Source organism: Anopheles maculipalpis, chromosome 3RL (genome assembly GCF_943734695.1).
Source record: "Anopheles maculipalpis chromosome 3RL, idAnoMacuDA_375_x, whole genome shotgun sequence".
Taxonomy (NCBI): Eukaryota; Metazoa; Arthropoda; class Insecta; order Diptera; family Culicidae; genus Anopheles; species Anopheles maculipalpis.
Genome location: NC_064872.1, coordinates 40,851,289 through 40,872,587, shown reverse-complemented (window position 1 = coordinate 40,872,587; position 21,299 = coordinate 40,851,289). Strand labels below are relative to the sequence as shown.

At 40.7% G+C, this 21,299-nt stretch overlaps 2 protein-coding genes and 1 long non-coding RNA gene across 6 annotated transcripts; 2 read left to right on the top strand and 1 right to left on the bottom strand.

Moving 5' to 3' along the window:
- Nucleotides 1-4,764: 4,764 nt before the first annotated feature.
- On the bottom strand, nucleotides 4,765-8,038 carry LOC126564450 (vacuolar fusion protein MON1 homolog A). The gene is made up of 4 exons (XM_050221509.1): nucleotides 7,365-8,038; nucleotides 6,709-7,273; nucleotides 5,080-5,361; nucleotides 4,765-4,997 (listed from the first exon to the last, which is right to left on the bottom strand). The coding sequence occupies exons 1-4, from the start codon at nucleotides 8,036-8,038 to the stop codon at nucleotides 4,857-4,859; spliced, it is 1,662 nt and encodes a 553-aa protein (XP_050077466.1). The 3' UTR covers nucleotides 4,765-4,856.
- A 1,431-nt stretch (nucleotides 8,039-9,469) lies between these two features.
- On the top strand, nucleotides 9,470-11,712 carry LOC126564187 (putative uncharacterized protein DDB_G0277255). Its single transcript, XM_050221152.1, has one exon. The coding sequence runs from the start codon at nucleotides 9,499-9,501 to the stop codon at nucleotides 11,710-11,712; it is 2,214 nt and encodes a 737-aa protein (XP_050077109.1). The 5' UTR covers nucleotides 9,470-9,498.
- A 3,531-nt stretch (nucleotides 11,713-15,243) lies between these two features.
- LOC126565916 (uncharacterized) lies at nucleotides 15,244-21,173 on the top strand. 4 transcript variants are annotated; one of them, XR_007607096.1, is made up of 3 exons: nucleotides 15,244-15,362; nucleotides 20,591-20,782; nucleotides 21,034-21,173. It is a non-coding gene; the product is annotated as an uncharacterized LOC126565916 (long non-coding RNA). The 4 variants fall into 4 exon arrangements; XR_007607094.1 differs by having other exon boundaries at nucleotides 20,587-20,782; XR_007607097.1 differs by lacking the exon at nucleotides 15,244-15,362 and adding an exon at nucleotides 20,060-20,134.
- Nucleotides 21,174-21,299: the final 126 nt, after the last annotated feature.

Genomic DNA, 21,299 nt, shown 5'->3' with positions numbered 1-21,299 from the left:
TTTAAGAGCCCACCATACAACTGGCCATACGACCGGCCCACCAAACGGCAAGCACCTGCATCGATTAGCTTCCATTCAAAACCCGTCACACTCAGCCTCATCCGTTGCTATACGTACAGTGCAATAACCATGCCATCGAGACGGAAACGATCGGCTAAAAAAGTAGGTGCCGTTTGGGAGTGGGAGTGCTGTGTCCAGCAAACAATGAATCTCAGGTTCAAACCCACAACTGGAAGCAGTTTCCATTGCCAGTACAACGCCAACCGTCATTGTTGTGCTACCAACACTTGACAGCCAACACAAGGCGGAAAGTGTTGCTGGAATGATTTCCTTTCATCTAACTCGATATTACAGTCCGTTCAATCTCTAATACAATCGAAGAAAAAAAATAACAACAACGGATACAGCATATCTAGAAACCCATTTTAACTCTCTGAAGGCCCGTATTTTAGGTTAGTCATTCAATTCCTCGCTTTTGGATGCTGTGAGTCAGCAGCAGTGACGTTACTTCGATTAATAAGCTTACAGTAATTTTACTGAATCTCAGTTTGGAGTATCACATTCACTTTATCGTTTTGCCTCCATATCATTCGGATGATGACATAGTAATAGTACATAGAAAAGCCCAAGGCACGGGTGGTTTTATTTATTTCCACTAGCGAAAATACACCCGTTGTTAAACCTTCCGAATGCAAACACGTCAACTGTTGTGCAACAAAATATCAACTGGGAACAAGTACAAGCATGAGTGAACAGACAGAAGATAATAAAATGATAAACGCCGATTTGTCACATCACACATCAGTAAATCATGAACATTTAGTTCCACCCAATATGTCCCCCGTTCCCAAACTCGTAATAGTTATGAGAAGAAAACAAAAATAAACGAAGAAAAATATGCAGTTAAGTGTGTATATATACATAATAGCAAAACAAAAGCCCGAAGCGTATATACAAAATACATAGAGAACCCATTTTAATAGGTCACTTTCTAGGGAAGTTGAAGTGGTGTGGAAAACTGTGGTAGCAAAAACTTTACATTAAAATCAGATTAAAAAAGATGTCCGTCAAAGGCGGTGCATTGTACGAGATAGGGTCGATTGTTGGTAAATCGGAGAGAAAAATGTTTGCTTGCTGGCTACAATGGCTATCGGCCGTGTTCCAAAGAAGCTTGTTAAGATGGGACAAAGATACAGATAAACCATCATAAACATCTGGCGTCCTTCTGTGAGGGCCAAAGATGATACCGCCAAGCGAAGGATTAGCTACTAAGTGAAAAGAAAAACCAAAGTACATTAGTAGAATTATATAGAGACAAAATCGAGAGAAGAGAAAAGAAACAAAGACAATGCCATTCTGTTGAAAATATATCTAAGATAGATACATGAGCAACTTGCAGTGCACGTTACGTGGCATAATCGTGTCTGCCAATGTGGCAAAGTTGGCAGGTTTTGTAACATAGTAGAAGGTAAGCGAAGGAAATTCAAACTTATTATCAAAATAATAACAAATAGTATTACAGCATCCCTTATCATGAGCTTAATCAAATAGATAACCCAAAACAACAACTTACCACAACCAAGCGAACGTACGGCACCCAGATGCCAGATTTGTTTTTTTGCTGGTAAGGGAGGAAAACAAATGCATCACGAATAATTCTATGTAATGCGCCAAAGCGTTACGGCTGCCAGTATAGTAAAAAAAAAAAGATTAGCCTAGAAACTACTTATACTAACGACGAGTCCAATTCCTTGTGCCCGGTTGAGCAAACAATCGGTCAACGAGGATCGGAACTAGAAAACGAAACGGAAGATTATTATATTGCATACCAATTAGTGCATATTATTAGATCAGATCAGATGTAAAAATAATCATTGCTTCGTTCTTTAGGAAAGAAAAAGAAACAACAACATGACTAAGGTTTTGTTGCGTTTTCACAACGTTTTGCCAAGTTTAATTTTCATTTTCACGATTCGAATTTCTTCGCCCAACCGTCTCTACCCGTTAACCAGGGCGAGATTGGGTCTGGTATAGCGAAGAAATGTGTAACCAAACGCCAACTCCGAAAGATTAACTTGCGATGCGAAAGTCCCGGTCGCTGGGAGGGGGGGCCGCCCGGAAGCAAATTGTCTTGTTACATTTGCAAACGGGTGTTCCACACCGGGCGATCGATCGATCAGCAGTCGATTAGGGACGGAAAGGTATATAGAGTTATATACGGGACGAGCCAGATACGATTAGTTCGTTTACTCACACGGGAATATATCTTACTATCGTTAAGTACAGACGCTAACACTACTATAACTGTCATTATAAGAAGTATTATGAAATGTTTAACATTGTGTCTATAAGAAGAACGGACTGCATAGAAGTTGCTAGAAAATTAACGAAACTGTAGTATTAGCGTGAGTAGAATAGAACAAAACACACACACACACACACACACACACACAGGCGACGAATAGGATTAACAAACAAAAGATATAGCTAATACCGGAACAGCAGAGTGCCAGTGTATCCGGAAGCAAAAGACATCCTATTACGGCAAAGAAGGGAGCTGGGCTGACAAATATGACGAAATGAAACTATCCACCTAAAAATTTACTGTATCTAGTTCTTACACCGCTGATACATACATAGCAGGAAATTCCAACTTAGGAGCTACTAACATCAACAACTTAAACATCACTCTCACCTACCAGTTGAACCGATATCGGAAGAGGTTTTGTAGTTTAACTTCACAAAATGAGAGAGAGAGAGAGATCTCCGCTCTCGCTGGTGAAATTTATAATAGTTCATGTGTCCACCATTCGCAGACAACATTATTGGTTTATAGAAACTATGTGTAAAAGACAGAAGCTGGCACAATAATCGAATATGCCTTGGTTAGGTTTAAAGGATAAATATTTTTTCGTTTCACAGCACATATTGCAGATATTGCTGATAGAAAATTATGTTAAAACGAAATAATATGAGACATTTTAATGTACGCTAAGTTCAAACAATTCCAATATTCAATATTAACGTATGCATTAATAAATTGGCTAACTTGGGATGACCAACAATCAGAAAAACTTCTTTAGAAAACTAAATCGATCGATTTTTACACGACTGTGTGTTTGTCTGTTATTTCTACGCCGTGATAATTAGTTGAAACTCTGCCTTTGGCTACAGAACGATAAGGGTATCTAGGGCATCGTCTTGTTATGGACGGGAGGCGACTATATATGACTGGGTCCATATTGTTTAGGATATTCTTCAGACGAATGTCCCAAACGCAGGAGTAAAGTTTCATTATGAGAATTCACCAGCCGAGAAATGTTCATAGTCAGTTTTATCTGCATTTGAAGGGTTGTTCAAAATTATTGGGTGACCAGAATCTGTCCCTTATATGAAGATTATTTTTATAATCTTCCAAAAATGTGGAGATGTGTAACAGAACTCTGTAATATTTTACGTATATTAAGACAGTCTTTTTTATGCATACGTTATTTTAGAATATTACAACTCTTGGAATCGTAAACTAGAGCGTGATTGTTCTCTAGTGTAACTCTAGTTTAGAGTTACAGTTATAGTTTACTTATAACCAGTACTCCCACCATAATGCGTGTCTCAGGTACGTCAACGTCACGTTACCTTACGCTAGTAAAAGAAGAAAAAAAAGAAAACACTTACACATTCTTTTTCTGTCCAATGGAATGCGCAAGTAGACAGAAGGCAGCAACGTAAATGTACTTCAATGTTTAAACCGATTTACAGCAATCAAACAAGAACGAACGAACAAACGCAAAAGAACCTCGAAAAGCAGCACCGACCCGTAACGGGCAGGTGTAGGATACAAAAGGAATGAGACAAAACCAAACTGATAATAAAAAAAAATGGCGGTATTACGAAAACTGTAGTGCAAAACTAATATAAATCAAGACAACACATAGAACAAAACCGAAATAAAGAGACAAATTCCAGACCATGCGAAACGTTAAATGTATCAAAAATCAATATTATTATTAAGCAATGGCTCAGCACTGATCTCAATATCCGAAACGTTCTTCCGCTAATGTTACAATGATTTGCAGTAAAGAAGCTGCACGTTCCCATGTGTATAACTCCGATAAACATTTTACACTTTATTTATCATTCAATTGTGTCTTTTATTTTTCACCTCTACGAGCTCACAAAGAACCAGTCAAAATAGCTAACGTTGGGCTTTCTCTTTCAGAGTATTTTGTTACGCTTCGCTTCAATTTTGTTATTCTAAGTTTTCGTACCCTCTTCATCGTTTTGGTATTAATTCGATCATCTGCTTCGTATGAATGGTGCAATTAGTTTATATCGATTGATTTAGTTTTTTTTCCTAATCTGCTCAACAATTAGTATTAACAACGAGCACCCCTTGCTAGGCACAATAAACAGAAATTGGTTGTTGTCTTATCAACGCTCGGTGTGATCCGATCTGAAAGCAGGTGCCTAAGATGTTATAGATATAACTTATTTATAAATAATTATTTACACAAAATAGGTATCATTATAATTGCTCTGTTAATATTCACGGTTATTCTCTTTCACCACGAATCATACGCTTTTTCCTTAAAGGAAAGATTTTTACAGACTGCTTTCGGTTATATACGCGCTTCTACGTATGGTCGCTTGCCTTTCACTCATCGGAATCGTAGTGAAAAGTAAATTGCACCGGTCACCATCGACCATCACTTCCAAATCGTATGTAATGGGATAGGAGTGGACCATGCCTGACGGTAAGGGAAAATTTACTCCTGCGTGCAGGATGCCATCTCTGCCGGCCAGCTTGTTTGTGAGAATGAAAAGAATTGCAACAGCGGCGACAGAGATAGTGACTCCTAAAACGTTGGAGCAGAAAGAATGAATAGACTATTTTCCTCCTTCTTGATCCATTTTAGCAGCTTGTTCACGAGGCTTATCACTTCGTTCTTCTCAACCGTCGGTTCAAATGTTACAAACAGCTCGTATGCTTGCGTCACCTGGAACACAAACGAAAGGTTAATGCATTTCCATCCACCGAACGAAAAATGTATACATTTCTGCAAAGAAGACAATACTTACCCAAGCTAGCAGCACTTCCTTTTCCTTCATCTGATAGATCAACTTTACGGGCCGACCAGAATTGTGTATGCGATGGTGTAGCTGAAAGTACATGCCCTCTAAACGTTTAAACTGCTCTCCGCTAGAATACGGCACCGTCAACTCCGAGCAGAGTAGCTGAGCGTTCGACTTGCTTTTGTATAAAAAATGCCTTATCTCGGGTATGCCAATGTTTAACAGCTTGATTCCTTTGTTGTTGATTGCATCATTGATAGCTTCGAGACAATTGCTTCGACGTAATTTCTGAAAGAAATCCAAAAAAATAGTTTTTTTTTGTGGAAAATTGGTAATAACTTTTACGAATTGACATGGATTTTAAATCCACATTCGACCCTGTCCAAGGTTCTTAGTCTTTTATAGTTCACCGTTTTCCTCTTGGAGCTGTTCCTGGTCAAGCTGTTTCTATCTCGCACACTGTTGCAAGACTAATACAGATTAGTCTTATTATTATTATTATTATATTTCATAAGTTTTTTTCTGCTAGCATACTAAACTAGCATGCTGCTACAGAAAACATGATACATTAAACAGATGCATGGCACGCAATGAACTGTGGACTGTTACGACCGATAGCTATATGCATTCACGGACTTTCTCAAAGTGAATTAATACGTAGGGACGGTTTGGAGTACACAAAAAGATCGCTGACAAAAGATTGGGAGCATCGGTACATTCCCATAAGCGGACTGCAACGAAAGACGATTGGGCGAGGGAGCAATGATCTTCTAAAGTTGCCTAGCCCAAGGCACGGCATCTGGATAAATATCGTTTAGGTGAGAGGAATAATCACCAGGATGATTGCGGAAACGAACGTCTGAACCCTGTCGATACGATCGATGTGGATTCTAGCAGTGGGATACCAGCAGGCACTAGAACACTTTGATGCAGAAGAGGTCGTTAAAGTCACAGGTAATTCTTTTCAGCAAGCCGAGCACTTTGCGAGCTGATCTGACAAGAGAATCAATGTGTGGGCGAAATGTAAGACCTGAGTCAAGCCACACACCTTGGCCCTTGAGTTAAGAACTTGGTGTTAGTTGGATATTAGATAAAGAGTTGGGGAAATGAATAGGAAACGCCACGAGAACGTATAAAGAAATAACATTGCATTTATCAGAAAATAAGGTACTAAAATGTAGACTGTATCAGGTCCTAATCACTTATGTTTTGTAGTTAGGGAATTCATCAGCATGGCTCGATAGTGGCCTTAATCTAAACACCCACGTCGACTATTTGGTTACCACGACTTTTAATCGAATTGGTGACATTAAACGTATAGGTCGTAACATCTCCAATCCACACCGTTCGCTAATCAGATCTTTGATAAAGTGCTTCTCAGTCATCTATTCTCTTACGCCTTAAATTCTTCAAGATCGTATCTGGCGAATTAGTTAGTGCTCGCTTTGACCATGTTACGTTGTTTATACTATGTTCCAAGAATTCTTCTTAACATTTGTTCGAGTTCCTTCTCTCATTAACGCCGTTCCCTTCCAGATTACGTTCTTCTTTTAACTCATAAATTCTTACTCACTGCTTTACGTTTAATTTTTCTTAATTTTAATTAAAATAAGTTTGACCAATTAGAACTCTTACCTCGGTGATCTTCCGCTTGGCTTCGGACAGTGTGTAAAACACATCTCGTTCAATCGATAGCAACAGCAAACAGGCCTGACAGTCCTCAGCCAAGTACGATACGTGTGCATGCAGGAACCCGCTAGAATCAAACTTTGGCAAACATATTGGGGTCCAGCTTTCCGCCGACTTGAAGCTCTCCGAACACTCGATCAGGTTAAAGATGAGCCGTAAATCGGCCGGATGGATGAAATACTTCTTCATGCGCACGAGCGCTATCAGCTTATTGTTGGCAATTAATACTGCAAACACTAGGTTCTTAATCTTTCCACAGTTGCTCTGTATCGCGGACACGACTGCTTCCCTTACGGACGGTTGCAACGGCAAAATACGCACCGAATGTGTCATAAAGCTGAACGGATTGTTCGACACCAGCTTCCGATCGCACTTGTCACTAACCAGCAGATGGTCGATTAGCCGTTCGCTTCCTGCCAGTAACCGACGCAGATCGAAGTTTTTTCGCCTTTCGAACGTTTTGATCATATGACTAAGCGTAAGCGTGGAAAGAATTTGATTGTACACATCACTGGAAGAAAGGAAAATAAAAAAAAAAGTTGTTAATTAAGGACTTGGATGTTGAGTCGCACCTGGACACAGTGCGCTGCCTGTAACCTTACGTCAACTGTAATTGGATCTGTTGCACGCTATGCGATGTTCTCGAGACCGCCACCAATATAAGGGGAGACTTGACCAGAAACACAAACTTTACACCGGCAGCGTGGATCGATTTAATCGTGTCGTTGCCGCTTTGGATAAAACTAACTAACGCTTGCATCACCCCGAACAAAGTGGCCAATTTGTCTTCGTTGCCATGCATCGAATAGATTGGTTTTCCGGCCGTGCTCAATATGAACACATGCCGCTTACGATTCAGGAATTCGATATCGTGAAGATAGTCACCCGATTCTAGTTCTGTCCCAAGCATGCCATTTCCATCGCGACTCTGTTCCGTCGTTTCAGCCAGGCTTGTAGTCGAAGCATCGAATTCTCTGCTTTTCGCACTGCTGAAAGAACTAGATTTACTCATCGCACCATCAACCGGATGGTCGGCCGTATTGACACCATCTTGCGCCCGCGGAATGTTGCCACCATCCGATACACTTTCCCGATCATCCTCGGAAATCTTATCGTTGTTATCCAATTGCTGCGGGTGTCCTGCATTTTCCTGAACGGCTGGAAGACTGTTTATCTCGTGGGAAAATTCTTCGAACGAATCAGTCGTTATCAGTGAACTCTCTTCACATGCTCCCGGTTCGCATTGATCCACCCCGTCTGGTCTAGAGTCGCTCATGTTAAGATTTAGGAAGTCACAATTAGCTACCTAACAACACTCGGAGACCCACAGTTGTCTCTCCGAATCAAGAATAATTTAAGGACAAGATTTAAACCACCAACACGAAAGTTTTTCCCACTGCTTAATCGCGATTGCAGTAGTTTCGTCAGAATGTACGTGATGAAAAAACAAAACATACGAAGGAAAAACAATCCGATTATTTGATAGGTTTACATGTTTTTTTTTCTCTTTTTCGTTCCACTGCCCAATGTGCATAATTTGACAGTTGGAAGAAATATAGGCAGTGCTGCCATATCTGCAGAAGATTCCTCCAACAAGAGTTATCGTTTTCTCATGGCCAGGGGCCACGGAAAATTTCAAACTATTGAAATCGAAGTGAAACTGTCTTAAAATCTGAAAATTTTGATTTTTGCTTTTTCTCCATTGTCCCTTGTCGGTAGATTGTGTATGCACCAGGTCCTCGAAAACTATTTCAAAGCGAGAAAACTTTTCAAATACTATGAAACCCTGAAATTTTAATTTTGAAAATACTCGTGGTCCGCGGCATTCCGGTTGTCGTGAGTGTTTTAGAAATTTTCTCGCCTTGTAATCGGTCTTAAATAAAGTTTGTGGAAAAATCCAAAATCGCAAATTTGAGATTTTTACAGTTTCACATCGATTTGAGCAGTTTGAAATTGGCAGTGGGTGGCAGCCTTAAAGTTTTGAATTTTGAAACTTCACACTATCCAACCATCGAGAAACTCGAGAGCATACTGTTGACTTGCTTTCATGTTTCATCAGGAAAGACCACCGTGCCCCATCTTCCACTGACTTTGCAACGAAACAACAAATAGTAAAATACGTTCTCCTGTACCTTTGTTTTCCTGCAAATTCCAAAAGTGTGAAATGATGCGCTTCATTTAAAATATTACTTTCCTTAAAAAACTAATCAAAACGTTGCAATGGTGATTTGTGTTGTTGCTTTACCGTGCGGGAAAATTGTGTGCCGAGATTGATCTCAAATGTTTGTAAAAGTTGCCATTCCCTTTACCCAGCGGAAAAAAATCATCTAAAGTGCACCCTCCCTCTCCACCACTCCGTGGCTGTAGTAATGATAGAAAAACTGCGAATTTCGGTACTCGCCCTTTCAATAGTACGAAACCAGCAAAAAGGTATTGCAACTATGCAGCATATTTCCGTAATTCGCCAACGGCATTGGCTACTCTAGTTGCTTCTAGTCTTTTCCACTGCCATCACTTCTACAGATGCAGGCAGGGGTGGGTCATTTGTGTGTGATAATCTTAATTGTCGAAATAAGCTAATCTCTGTTCGGTGTTGCAGGTGTCTTTCCGTCGTCGGTTCGCGTTCATGTGCGTTCAGAGGAAGTAATAGCATCGTGCATGTAAATGGTCCTTAGGTGGCCCTAATAACGAAACACTGTACCACTGTCGATCGTCAAAACGAAGACGAACCAGGAGATGGGTTGCATCAATTCCAAGAAGGACATTAAGGACGTACATTCGAACATCTTCCACGTGATAAACATTGACAACGATGGAACGGAGCTGTGGAGCGGTAAGTTAGAAGTAACCCGCGTCGAGCTAACTCTCTACCGAAAAGGCAAGGAACCAACAAAGTGGCCATTGAAATGTCTCCGTCGCTATGGCTACAACGTTGACCAGTTCAGCTTCGAAGCCGGTCGCCGCTGTACTACGGGTGAAGGAATTTACGCCTTTCGATGTCGACGTGCCGAAGCCCTGTTCTACACCGTGCAGGCCTACATTCAAGGGCGCATCTATAGCGACGAAAATACGAACCCGAATGATCCGTACCCGATACCGGTAGCTTCGAATGGGCCGTCCGTTGCGGCACGGAGCGTTTCACAGAACAATACTGCTACGCGAAGCAGCAGCAGTGGTGGAGGACAGGGCCAGCTGGGGATGCAGTGTACGTTTGTAATGAACCGGACCGGTATGGCGACTAGCCAGTCGCTCAGTCCGAACGGTACGATACATTCAAACTCGAACCAAAGCCGCAGCACGGATACTCTGCCCATGGAGGGCAACTATCTCGAGCCGACACCCAACCGGTCGAATGCTTCGGGAGCAGCGCAACCACACACCATTACGACACGCTTCCAGCAAGGACTACGATTAAGTTCGGTAAGCAGCGGACCAATCAGTCCCGACATAACATCACCCGGTTCTCCAAACAGTATGACCAACATACTGGAGGTCACGACCCTAAATCCGCTACCAACGTCCCATACGAGTGGAAACGTTCATCAGGGCGTAAGTAACGTGTATCAGGAGTTCCCCATGAAAGACTCGACGATGGCTTCTCTACACCATCAGCATCATCAGCTGTTGCTACATCAGCACCACGTGCATCATCCATTGACAGCCCCCATTGTGGCACCGCTTGTCGGGGGTTTGGTTCGCACATCGATGGATGTACCGCCGCAGGAACCGGCTCCGGGTGCATCGGTATTACTACACTCCTCGATCGCTGCGGATAACACGACGACATCAGCGGGTCCAGTCGATGCACTTCTCTGCGGTGGTGGTGGAGAGTACGATCAGCAACAGACGCCTTCCACACCGGACGCCATCGATCCGGCACGCTTGTATATGAATGTAAATATCACCGGTTCGGATATCGGTACCGGTGTTGGTAAAGCGAAGAAACCGGCCACTTTCAGTAGCAAAAGTAATTCTAGTCTTATTTCGATTTCAAACAACAACAACAACAATGGCCATAATACCACCGGTTCTTTCGATGAGTGTCAGTACCAAAATGTACGCACTCCAACGTCAATGACCGCGATCGCAGGTGTCGGTTGTGGTGGTGTGGCGATGCCTCTGCTACCACAAAGCAACATCGTGCCGGGCAACATGTTTGCTCAGTTCCAGCGTCTCAACAGTACCGGAGGTGGGCCGGGTAATCAGTTTTCGATGGATCCAAATCGATTCTATGAAAATCTTGAACTGGCCGAATTGAAAGCAGTTTCCATGCGTGGTGGAGGGCGCTGTTCAAAGCCGGATATTTTTAGCAATGTTGACCTACCGCTAGATCACTCGGAACCATGCACACCAACAGCAACTGCAGCGACCCAGCGCAAGGTAAACTACATCGTGCTTGATCTCGATCAGTCCAACTCATCGCATAGCATCAGTGGAGCGGCTGGCGTTGGGACAAATGGAACAGGAATACTCTCACCAACTGGAACAGGGTTGAATAATGGAAACCCGATTGCAGGCAGCGTACCGAACGGTACCAATGCTTTTAATAATAACAATAACAACAACAACAGTACTACGATTAACCTTAACAGTGCGATCCCTGGTGGATTGTGCAACTCGGCCAGCAGTGCTACACTAGGCACGATCGGTATAGTACCGGGCACAGATAGGTCTGGCATTGGTGCAAACTGCACCACCGGTCTCTGTGGCGGCGGACCGACAAACCCTAGCGCCGGTGGTAATGTTACACCCACTAGCGTGAGCCTACTACCACCGGAAAGTCCGAAAAAAGCATCGCTGGGATATGCAACCATCGATTTCAATAAAACGGTAGCGCTAAGCAACTCCACCACACCTTCGTCCGAGCTGGACAGTGAGGGATCGCGCAAGACACGGCACAATTCTACGGTGACTCCACTAGCAAGGCAGAGTAATTCTGTAAGCGATTAAATGCAGCGCCAAAGTGTAGTTGTTTCAGGTGAGTTTATTTGATTTGATACGTCATCAATCGGCAAAAAGCGTTTAAATTTTGCTCTGTTATGTTTTCTATCAGTAATCTGTAAGCCCGTTTGATATTACACTAGAAATATTGCTTTAAAAGCAATGGAGTGGGTATGGTTTGACATTTGCATTAATTAATTAGTTTAGACGATGGTAAAAATGTGAAAAATCTGAACAAGAATTTTTGTACAAAACAAATTGTCACCCTTTGTCGGGCGGCTCTTCGGCAGCTAGCAGGGACCTTAGCCAAAGACACCGTTAGAATAAATGCCTACATTCGGTAGTTTCGGAACGTCTACAATCGTCTCTAAAATATCAGTTGCAGGTCAGCCTTCCATAAAAATGGTAGGGCAAAATGTTTTATGAGCCCAGTTGGACACAATCCCTTCGATTGGCTACGTGCCAACCGAACGAAAGACATTTTTTTGTAAGTTCTGGTTTAAGTTTCGGGTACTGGTTACATGTAATTCTTGTCACACTACTGTCTGCAAGTTTCGTATAACAATGTCCATCTTTTCGAGCATGTTTATAATGTGTTAAGACGGACGCTCTGACCGCTGTATCCAAGTTAAGCAGTGATAAACCCACCAGACAATAAAGTATTGGTTTCTTCGTATTTTTCTGCTTCATTAGACGGGCTGTGGAAGGTCCAGACAATGTAAGGTGAAGAATTAGTCTCCTATTAAATATTTTTGTTTTTCTCTTGAATAGAGAATTGAATAGAGCGTTTTATAACCTGAGACAGTTGTAGTCCGGTACCGGGATGTGTCTCACCATTTCCAAATTGTTTGTTCAATCTCTATTCCAGTCACACGGCTGTTTTGGCCAAGCTGCTCTAAGTCGACTAATAACGCTGTAATAGATTGTCTGTATATAAAAGAAATGATACAAAACACGACAGGCAGTTAGGCAGGTCAATAGGACAAAAGACCATCGCATGAAAAAAAAAACTCCCTCAAAAATCAATCTATATTTAATGCGTTTTTGCGTTACGTTATTTGATAACAATCCTATATTTGTAGTTTGCCACTGACACACAGACCTAAGACAATAGCAGCAACAAGCCTGCTCGGAGCTTTGAAGCATTTTTTCAAAGCGTATTTATAATTTATATTTTTAAATGTCTTTACGAGTTTCTCTCTTTCTATTATTATGAAAGACATTTTTCCAATTTCTTTAGTTTATAATTACATGACATTCGTTCGATACACAAAGTGCAGGCTTTGGTGGCAATCAAGGATTTGTTTCCGATTGTATGCGAAACAGAATTTATTCGTTTGCACTACTGGATTCAGGACATATTGAACGAAATGAATTTAGATGATACGTATAGCGTTTAAATAACAAGTACATCGTACCAACAGAAGTAGAAAGCATACACATTCAATAGCATATTGATTATGGACCGTATCTCGACACTGGTTTAATGATGCATCACATATGGTTTACTGGCAAATAATTGCGATTTCGAATCCGGATCATTATTAAAACACATGTTGCCACAGTAAAACACAACAAGAAAAACATAAATAGATATCTCATAAGAAAAGCTTTATTGTTGTACAAAAAAAGGAAAACAAAAAAAGAAGTAATTGAAATATGGCCCAAAAGCGAAAGAAATTCAATAATCTATTCGATTTGTGGTCAGCGTGATATATATAAAAAAAAAAGAATGGATATAATGTGTGGAAATTTGTACAATGTTTTTAGTTGTATAGTATGCAATGCGCTTACTGAAGTTGCGAGCTGCGAGACACATTTTGTTTGCAATGGACTTTTAAAATCATGTTATTTCCATAGTACGCTGAAAAGAAGAGACACAAACAAACCAAATTAACCAAAGCGAAGATTTAAACAATCTACCAAACCATTTAAACGTAATTGAAAAACAATGGAAGGCATAGTAAAACTCTAATGTGAGTTATCCGGAGCGCACAGAGAGAATGCAGAAAGTGAGTTTAAGTTGTAGTCCTATAAATATTAACCTATTTCGTTGAACGGACAGTCTTTTGTTGAAGACAGTGTTACTAAGTGCAGTAAATTACAAGCCAAACGACACAATTTTCTATATAAAATTCAACATACGCTTACATTGTATGATTCTGATGGGGATTATAATTACATTATTAAGCAAAGGCAAGAGCCTTTTCTATTCTGAGCAGGCTCCATCACACGGTGAATCACATCTAGGAAGAAGATTATAGTATATGCCAAAGCCTCTTTTCTTAACTTAGTACGTGCGCAACATGCAAGCGATTTTATTTTTATCAGTGGGGGATGTTCCTGTAAATTTGAAGGAAATAGCAAAAATGTTATGTGAACTAAACCCCAATTATTAGACGAATGAAAACGTGGTGGTATATGTTGCGAAAGGAACAAAAGCCTCTAAATAAGTGTGACAAACAACCAAATCGTGTGATTCGTTAAGTTTGTTCATTTTAGATTTGAGACGATGAGACACTAATGGTGTAAGTGAAATAAAACGAAAGAGTAGGTGTGTGTGTGTGTGTGTGTGTGTGTGTGTGTGTGTGTTGAGTGTGAGCGCATTTTTCTAGTTTAATATTATGTCAATATAGAAAATGGTGAAAAGGCCTGAAGGTAGTAGTGAACCAACATGATGCGTTTAGAATTAAATATGCGAACATGTAAAGTATCGTGCAACGGAATAAGACATGCGTCGCGCCTAAATGGCCAAATATAATTTAAAAAATGCCAAAAAGATGCGTTTGTTATACTATGTAAAGTACTATCCTTGGCCCGTCTCTCGGATCTGTGCAAACCACCCATGGAATAAAAATCCAATAAAAATTTATAGTTTACTATAAATGTACTACTTTTGTTTTAATATTCAATATCAACAAGTACTTCACTTACACTCCTGTCCGAAACTGTTGAGATGATGGTTGCGTTCTTGAATGAACTTTTAAATATTAAGGATCTTCAAATTTAAAGTACAATGATGCCGATATGTTAATCGAAAGTATAACGACGATTTCTTTATCTCCACTACAATATGTAAGTGTCTTTTTGTTTTAATCCGACAAATAACTCAGATCATCTTTTTGTTGCTACTTTTCCTACTTGTTGGAGTGGGATCATTTTTATAGAGAACGATAAAATGCAAAAACAGTACTAATGAAAATAACCTGTCCACATTGCATAGCATTACCGAGTCGTAGTTAAAAGACCCTTGAATTTGTAAAACTGTGCAATGATTTTTAACGTATTCTTTGGTATTTCCTCGAATTAGGTAGACATTAGAAAATACTTTTTAGTAATAATGAAATATATATTTCATTTTGTGAATGAACATATGTTATTTTTCATTACTTTACACATATTATTATCAAGAATAAATCACTGATGCAGACAGCAACAATTCTACAAACTTTTCCAATCATAGCTGACTGTGCTGTTACTGTCAATGTTTGAGCCATTCTGTCAAAACGTCCGCTAATGTACCGGCCATGCGGTTTATTGCTTCAGTCAGTCGCATTGACAGAGTTTGAAGAAAGTGCGCTGCGTGTGTGACTGCGAACTGGGTGCTGCGATGTGTGAGTGAATGCGTTCTTGTTGACTTTGTCACGGAATTGGAAAACGTAAGAAAATTATTGGAAAATTATCATTCCCTAATGCATTAAGAGTACTGCGGAAGTGTTTGCTTGCGTGCGTGATAAGAGAAAAGCGGCCTAGAAAACACGGCGATGCCCTCCCCTAGGTAACGCAATGTGACACTGGGTGGTCCGAGGGATTACCGCACACAATGGACGGTGAAGGCAGGGGTAATGGAGAAGAAAAAGTGTGACCCAGCTACCTTCTGGCGTTATTTCTATTCCATTGTAATTTATCTTTTGATCGGTGGTTACTTATCGAAATGGTTATGTGAATTGTTATAAAGCGGCAAGATGTTGAGTTTTCGTTGATTCGGGAGCCCCGTTTTGCTACTAGTGCGCTGCGGATCCAATCCGATAAGGTGTGCTTGGAGTGTCGCTGTGTGTATGTGTATGTATGAATGTGTGCGTACTGTGTGAATGCGAGTCGTCCTGGATAATGGTAGAAAATGTCCATCGTACTTAGTTGAACAAACCCCAGCGATGGTTTCATCCGAAAATCTCCATTGTTCAAGCGCGTGTATGGGTGTGTGGATGAAGGAGGAATAGTGTGATGGAAATTTCCATCCACATCACCCCACGCGTTCGTGTATCCCACAACCCTGCAAACCAGCGCGTCGGTGGTGGAGTGAATACACGTTTTTTATTCGGATGCGTCGCAATTGCGTCCACCATTGGAGTTGGGCTGTGATGATTCCATTTTTAGGCTTTTTGCATGTACGACGTACATTTTGTGAACATTGGCCCCTTGTTAGCGATAGTTTTGGAAGAAGCAAAACGATTCTTCCATGCGGAAAAATTATTGCTTGGCCTGCCTAATACGTGTATGTGAGTAAATATCTATGTGTTTGTGTGTATATGTGTGTGTGACTGCGTGTATTTTGTGGAGAGATGGTTCAGAATCGTGTAAATCGCAGAAATTTGGCGGAACTGTCAGCGGAGCAGAATGCGGTTCCCATCTCTTTCACTCGTCCCGCGTAGACGATGGGCACTGCGAATATTGTAGGTTAGGTTGATCGAAACGAACAACGGCGAGATCGACACCGTTAACTGCAACGTTTGTGGAAGGTGGAATTGAGGTGAAACCATTGGGTGCTATTGTGTTTTTACGTTCCTGCTTGCAATTGATTCTTTCTTTTATTTGTAGGGTATTTTTTGTTACTTAAAATGCCACTTTTCCTGTATGCGTGAATATCGAATGTACGGATGGCTAGAATTCATATATGTGGTCCTTGTTTGCGATTGGCGGTAGGCAGCGGCATTAAATATTTAGTGGAAAATTGAAACCAACCAGAACTAATGTCATGCTCACACTATGATATATCGATGAAAAATATGTTTTTCATAAGAAATTGACTATCACGAATCGTGTGCGGGAACAGTACACAAACTCTCTATAGAAGGTTGTTCTAAAAATTGTTCCACCGCACCAGTCTACGTTTCCCAGAAAAGAGTAACGAAGAAAGTGTTTTAGCTTGGAGGATGTTGAACTAAAATTTCGTGTTGTAAGAGTGTTTATAATATTTGTGCATGAGCGAGTGGAGCGTTTTTTGTGTAAATAGTTTTTCTTTTTGAAACTCCCGGTTTCGTCACCGGACGAGGAGATACTCACGAAAAAAAACTACCGCTAAAGCAGGAAAGGTAGCAAGTAAAAGAGCTAGGGAAGCAGCCTATTAGTGAAGAAAGAAGAGGCATGATTATAGTTGGCTGCTAAAAGCGCCGCTATATGCTGCAGCTGTTGGCAATGTGTGTGCATGTGTGAGTGTTATGTGAAAAAGGGAAATGAGAATATGTGTGTGTGTATTTTTCAAAGAAGACACAAGAGTCGCCGCCGTTGGAGTTGTCCCTCCACGCACTCTGGTGTGTCTGCTTTTCTTTGCAGAAGATTGATCAGCCAAGGGAATGTTGTAACTTGATAATTACGGATGCGTTCTATTTATTCGTGTAGATAAAAAGTTGACGTTGGAGTTCCTTGCGTGAACTTAGAATTTTCCATTTCTTCACCTCGCGTTCCGTTACCGATTAGCGCCAAATTTTGCAATATTCTCGTGATCTAAGCGTTGACTGATCAACGCGAAAACCGTATGGCCCAAAGTGTACATAACTATGCATGTGGTGGTGAGTAGTGTTTGTATGTATGCTGCTGTGCTATGTGCGCTGGTATGTTTCGACCCAGGGTCTGGCATGGCTGAGGCGCGCAATTTTAGCGCTTATGCTCTAGCACATCCGCGCGTGTGACTGTGTGTTTGTGTGTGTGTCTGACGTATGCATGCCCTTCTAGACTAGCGGCCGCAGCAGCAAGAATTTGTTCACGAATACTCCTCCGGGTTTTATTGCACGCAGAGCTTCTTTCTCGGTAAAACGTTGTTTTTTTTGGATGCCATGCGAGGTTTGTGCATCATTCTCCATGAAGGGCCAAACAACCAACCAAGTGTTTCTGTTTTCTAAATCATTGCGTCGCTGTGATATGTTAAGTTTAGTAATTATGTCCAGTAACTGCCCCAAAACTATCATCAAAGATCAATCGTGCCTTGTAGGGGTCGGAAAAAGAGCATTTTCCGCCGTTTTATTCTTATTAGTTCGTTCGTTCCCTATTTTTCGTTGTAACTGCTCTCATGCACTTTTACACATTGTTACCCTCATGTTTTTCGTACATATTGCTCGTCGATGAAACCAATTCTTCAATCAATTCATTAATTTAACTTTTAACTATTTTTCAAGTATGGAAGTATAATAAATCATTAACGACTTATAGAATGCAGTAAACAATTCATATTAAAGTCATTTAATTATGAAAGTCTGCTTATGAGTCTGAAGCATTCTTATGAAAGTATGCTTCAGAAATAATATGGATGTGTCAATCAATTATTTGGTATTGGCTGACGCAACGTCTAATATGATCCCAAGTCTAATGATAGTTAGGTTTTACTAATTACGAATCTTACTAATCCTGTCGCAATTTTATTAAAGCATACTCGAGCCTTGAAATGAGTAGGCAATTATACTATAAATTGTGTTTTTTTCGATTATCATGATCCAAACTTATGCAAAATATAAAGATAAGTGCATAATAGGGATATGATAGACAACCTTTCTTCCAAAAGTTCCATGCCTTACCATGGAAACACCGGAAGTGAAATAGCTTGTGGTTTTGGCAGTATCACGGTGGCACTGATGACGCCGCAGCAAAATAATTTTTAGCGGGTCGTAACTCTGCATCTCTCCAGCAAGATGCTCTACGTGCGTTTTAACCTTTGTTTACACCCCCGCATTAAAGAGTTGTAATGAAATTTATTTACAGATGAAACACAAAAAGTGCCGAAGTTGAGGATTTCAAAGAACTCGTCGTTAGCGTAACTATCTACATTATAACTGCAATTTTCATGCAATATTCTAAGTTAATGTTATGAGGAGTTGGATATATAACGGATGAATCAACAACCTCAGTTCACTTGACCCCACATACATAAGCTTACGTTTGAACCTTTGTAGGTGTTGTAAGAAGGTATTTTGCCACATTTTGTATTTCAAATTTTGTAAACTTTATGCAATTTGCTTTTTCGATCGGTGGGTAGTGTTCTTTAACACCAATGAAAGAAGAATACACAAAAAACATAGGTCAAAGCGGTTTATTATTCCCAAGAGACAAGACGCATGCAATGAACCAAAAAGGCATTTAGTGATGAATACTACAGCACATCCACTATTTCATTGAAGAATTTCGTGTTGATCACTAATTTGTTACAGTCTCAGAGATGCGTGTTCTTCTTAACCTTTAGTTCAAAATTAGTAACCTATTTACGTATCCATTCCACAACCTATAACTAGGATTGAAACACGCATCACAAAGAGTCAAGCGCAGCATCATTTCCACTGTATTTTATATGCTTATGTGGTTTATAAAATTTCGCTCAGCAATGCAATGTTTTTTAAAAGCAATTTGTATTCTATTCCATTTTAGGATTGTTGAATGTGGATGCGTTTTTGAGTTGGAACCGAGAAAACAACTGGCAACCGAGCGAAGGGAGAAACTCCGAACGACGGCAACGACGTGAAGAATTACCGACGACAATACCTTACCCCGGAACGTCATCATTCGAGTCATCATCCGGAGGAGCGAACAGTGTGTGTGTGTGTTAGGTGTTGTCAACATCCGCCGTTACACAAACCGAAGAAGAGCGATTACACCCACCGAAACAAGCAAACGGCTCAGTTGTTTCCTTGCCAAAGGTGTGCGTTTGTAAAATAATCGAATATTCTTCGTGTCCTTAAACCCCTAAACGGCTCCCGCATAAAATTGTATCTCCTTTCGGGAGGCTTCTTGTATCTCGGCATCCGGCGTGAACGAGTGAGTTGAGTGTGCGCGCATCTGCAGCACCCATAAATGTATGTGCGCGAGTGTGAGAAGTATGCGAGTTGTGGCTGCGTAGTTACATATGAATTTGGCATGTTTGAGCGAGATTGTACGAATGTTTGCTTTTAAGTAAATACGGTGCGAACGAGGAAGAAAGATTCTACGAAACTACGGCGAATCTCAGGTTACCGCGCCGTGTGTGGTGTCTTCAGGAAAATTCTTCATTCCACCTGTGCGTGTGAGAAAAAAACGTCTCAACTACTTCGAACTACGGACTCTTGAAGTACACATCAATTGAGAAGAACATTATTCCGCTTGGAGAGAAAGAGGGCACTACCACAACCCGGCGATCTTCAAACGAGAGAACACAAGACTGACGACTGAACATCCTTCTATCGCTTATACGGTTGGTAACCATGTAAAACCATTCTTACCAATTTAGTAGCCCAGCGCAAGGATAACACACACAAAGCAATTACAGTGAGTTTAAAGAAGCATAATTTGGCATTTTCTATTGTCCTTTGTACGTGCACACAATTCCTTTCTTTTCAAACGAAATGTTTGATTTTAGATTGAAAAATATGAATGATATTGTCAAAAATGTTAACAACTTCCTTTTAAGGAGAGCTTGCATAATGATATAAATTTGCTGCAAATCTGCAAACTTTAGTACAAAGAAAGATTAAATGTTTTGGTAAATCACGCTCGAAACATTGCTTGACTATAATTATTCGATCGCTTATGTTTGTTTTTCGTTGCATGTGATTATGCTTCGAAAGGGGGCGTTTGATCCGTAATCTAGATTGTTTGTGTTTGTGTGTGAGTTACAAAATAATAATCCTGCTCTATCTCTGTTAGATAGAGATTCCTCAATTCCGTGCATCCTTTCAACCGACCAACCACCAACAAACAAACAACTGCTACCACACCACCACCGTCATCGGAACCAATAGATTGATCGTCTCTCCTGTTCCTGGGGGTGAATGCGGAAGGATGAATGCGTAACCAAGGACGACGGCAGGCAAATCAACAATCTCGACTGGTGTGAGAATGTGTGAGTGTGAGAAAGTGAGCATCGGATGTAGATGAGAAGAAACCTAGAGGTAGAATGGCGAATGTGTGTATTTGTGTTATAAGCGAGAGTCCTTTCTAAAAGCTAATATTTGAATGAGATAATTATTGGTTATTTTTCAACTAATCCATGACCGCTAATCAGTTCCCGTTTATTTGATTTCTTTTTTTAAATTTTTACATGCTTCTCTGCAATGGATTCGGACACGCACACCCGATTGTCGGAAAAGGCAGGTTTGTGAGGGACCAGTAAGCAAACAAGCGAGAGCGAGAGAACGTGCGTGCGTGCAAGGATATCGTGTGAATGAGTATTTTAAGTGCATTTTGTAAAGAAAAACTCCTGCAATTTGAAAATCCTGTCCGCAAAATCGTCTGTTTAAACGTGTGAAAATCAGCGTAACGCACACCCACCCAAACATTTATTTGATAAAACGCCACCAAGTGGCAAAGCCACCACTGAAGGCGACTTGGATGTGTTGTTGTGAACGAAGTATTTAAAG

Excerpts from the sequence above, each read along its gene's own strand:
- LOC126564187 (XM_050221152.1), top strand. The coding sequence starts at position 9,499 with ATGGGTTGCATCAATTCCAAGAAGGACATTAAGGACGTACATTCGAAC.
- LOC126564450 (XM_050221509.1), bottom strand. The coding sequence starts at position 8,038 with ATGAGCGACTCTAGACCAGACGGGGTGGATCAATGCGAACCGGGAGCA. Across the intron at positions 7,274-7,364 it reads CAGATCCAATTACAGTTGAC|TGATGTGTACAATCAAATTC; the intron begins GTAAGGTTACAG and ends CCTTTCTTCCAG. Across the intron at positions 5,362-6,708 it reads CCAAGCGGAAGATCACCGAG|AAATTACGTCGAAGCAATTG; the intron begins GTAAGAGTTCTA and ends GATTTCTTTCAG.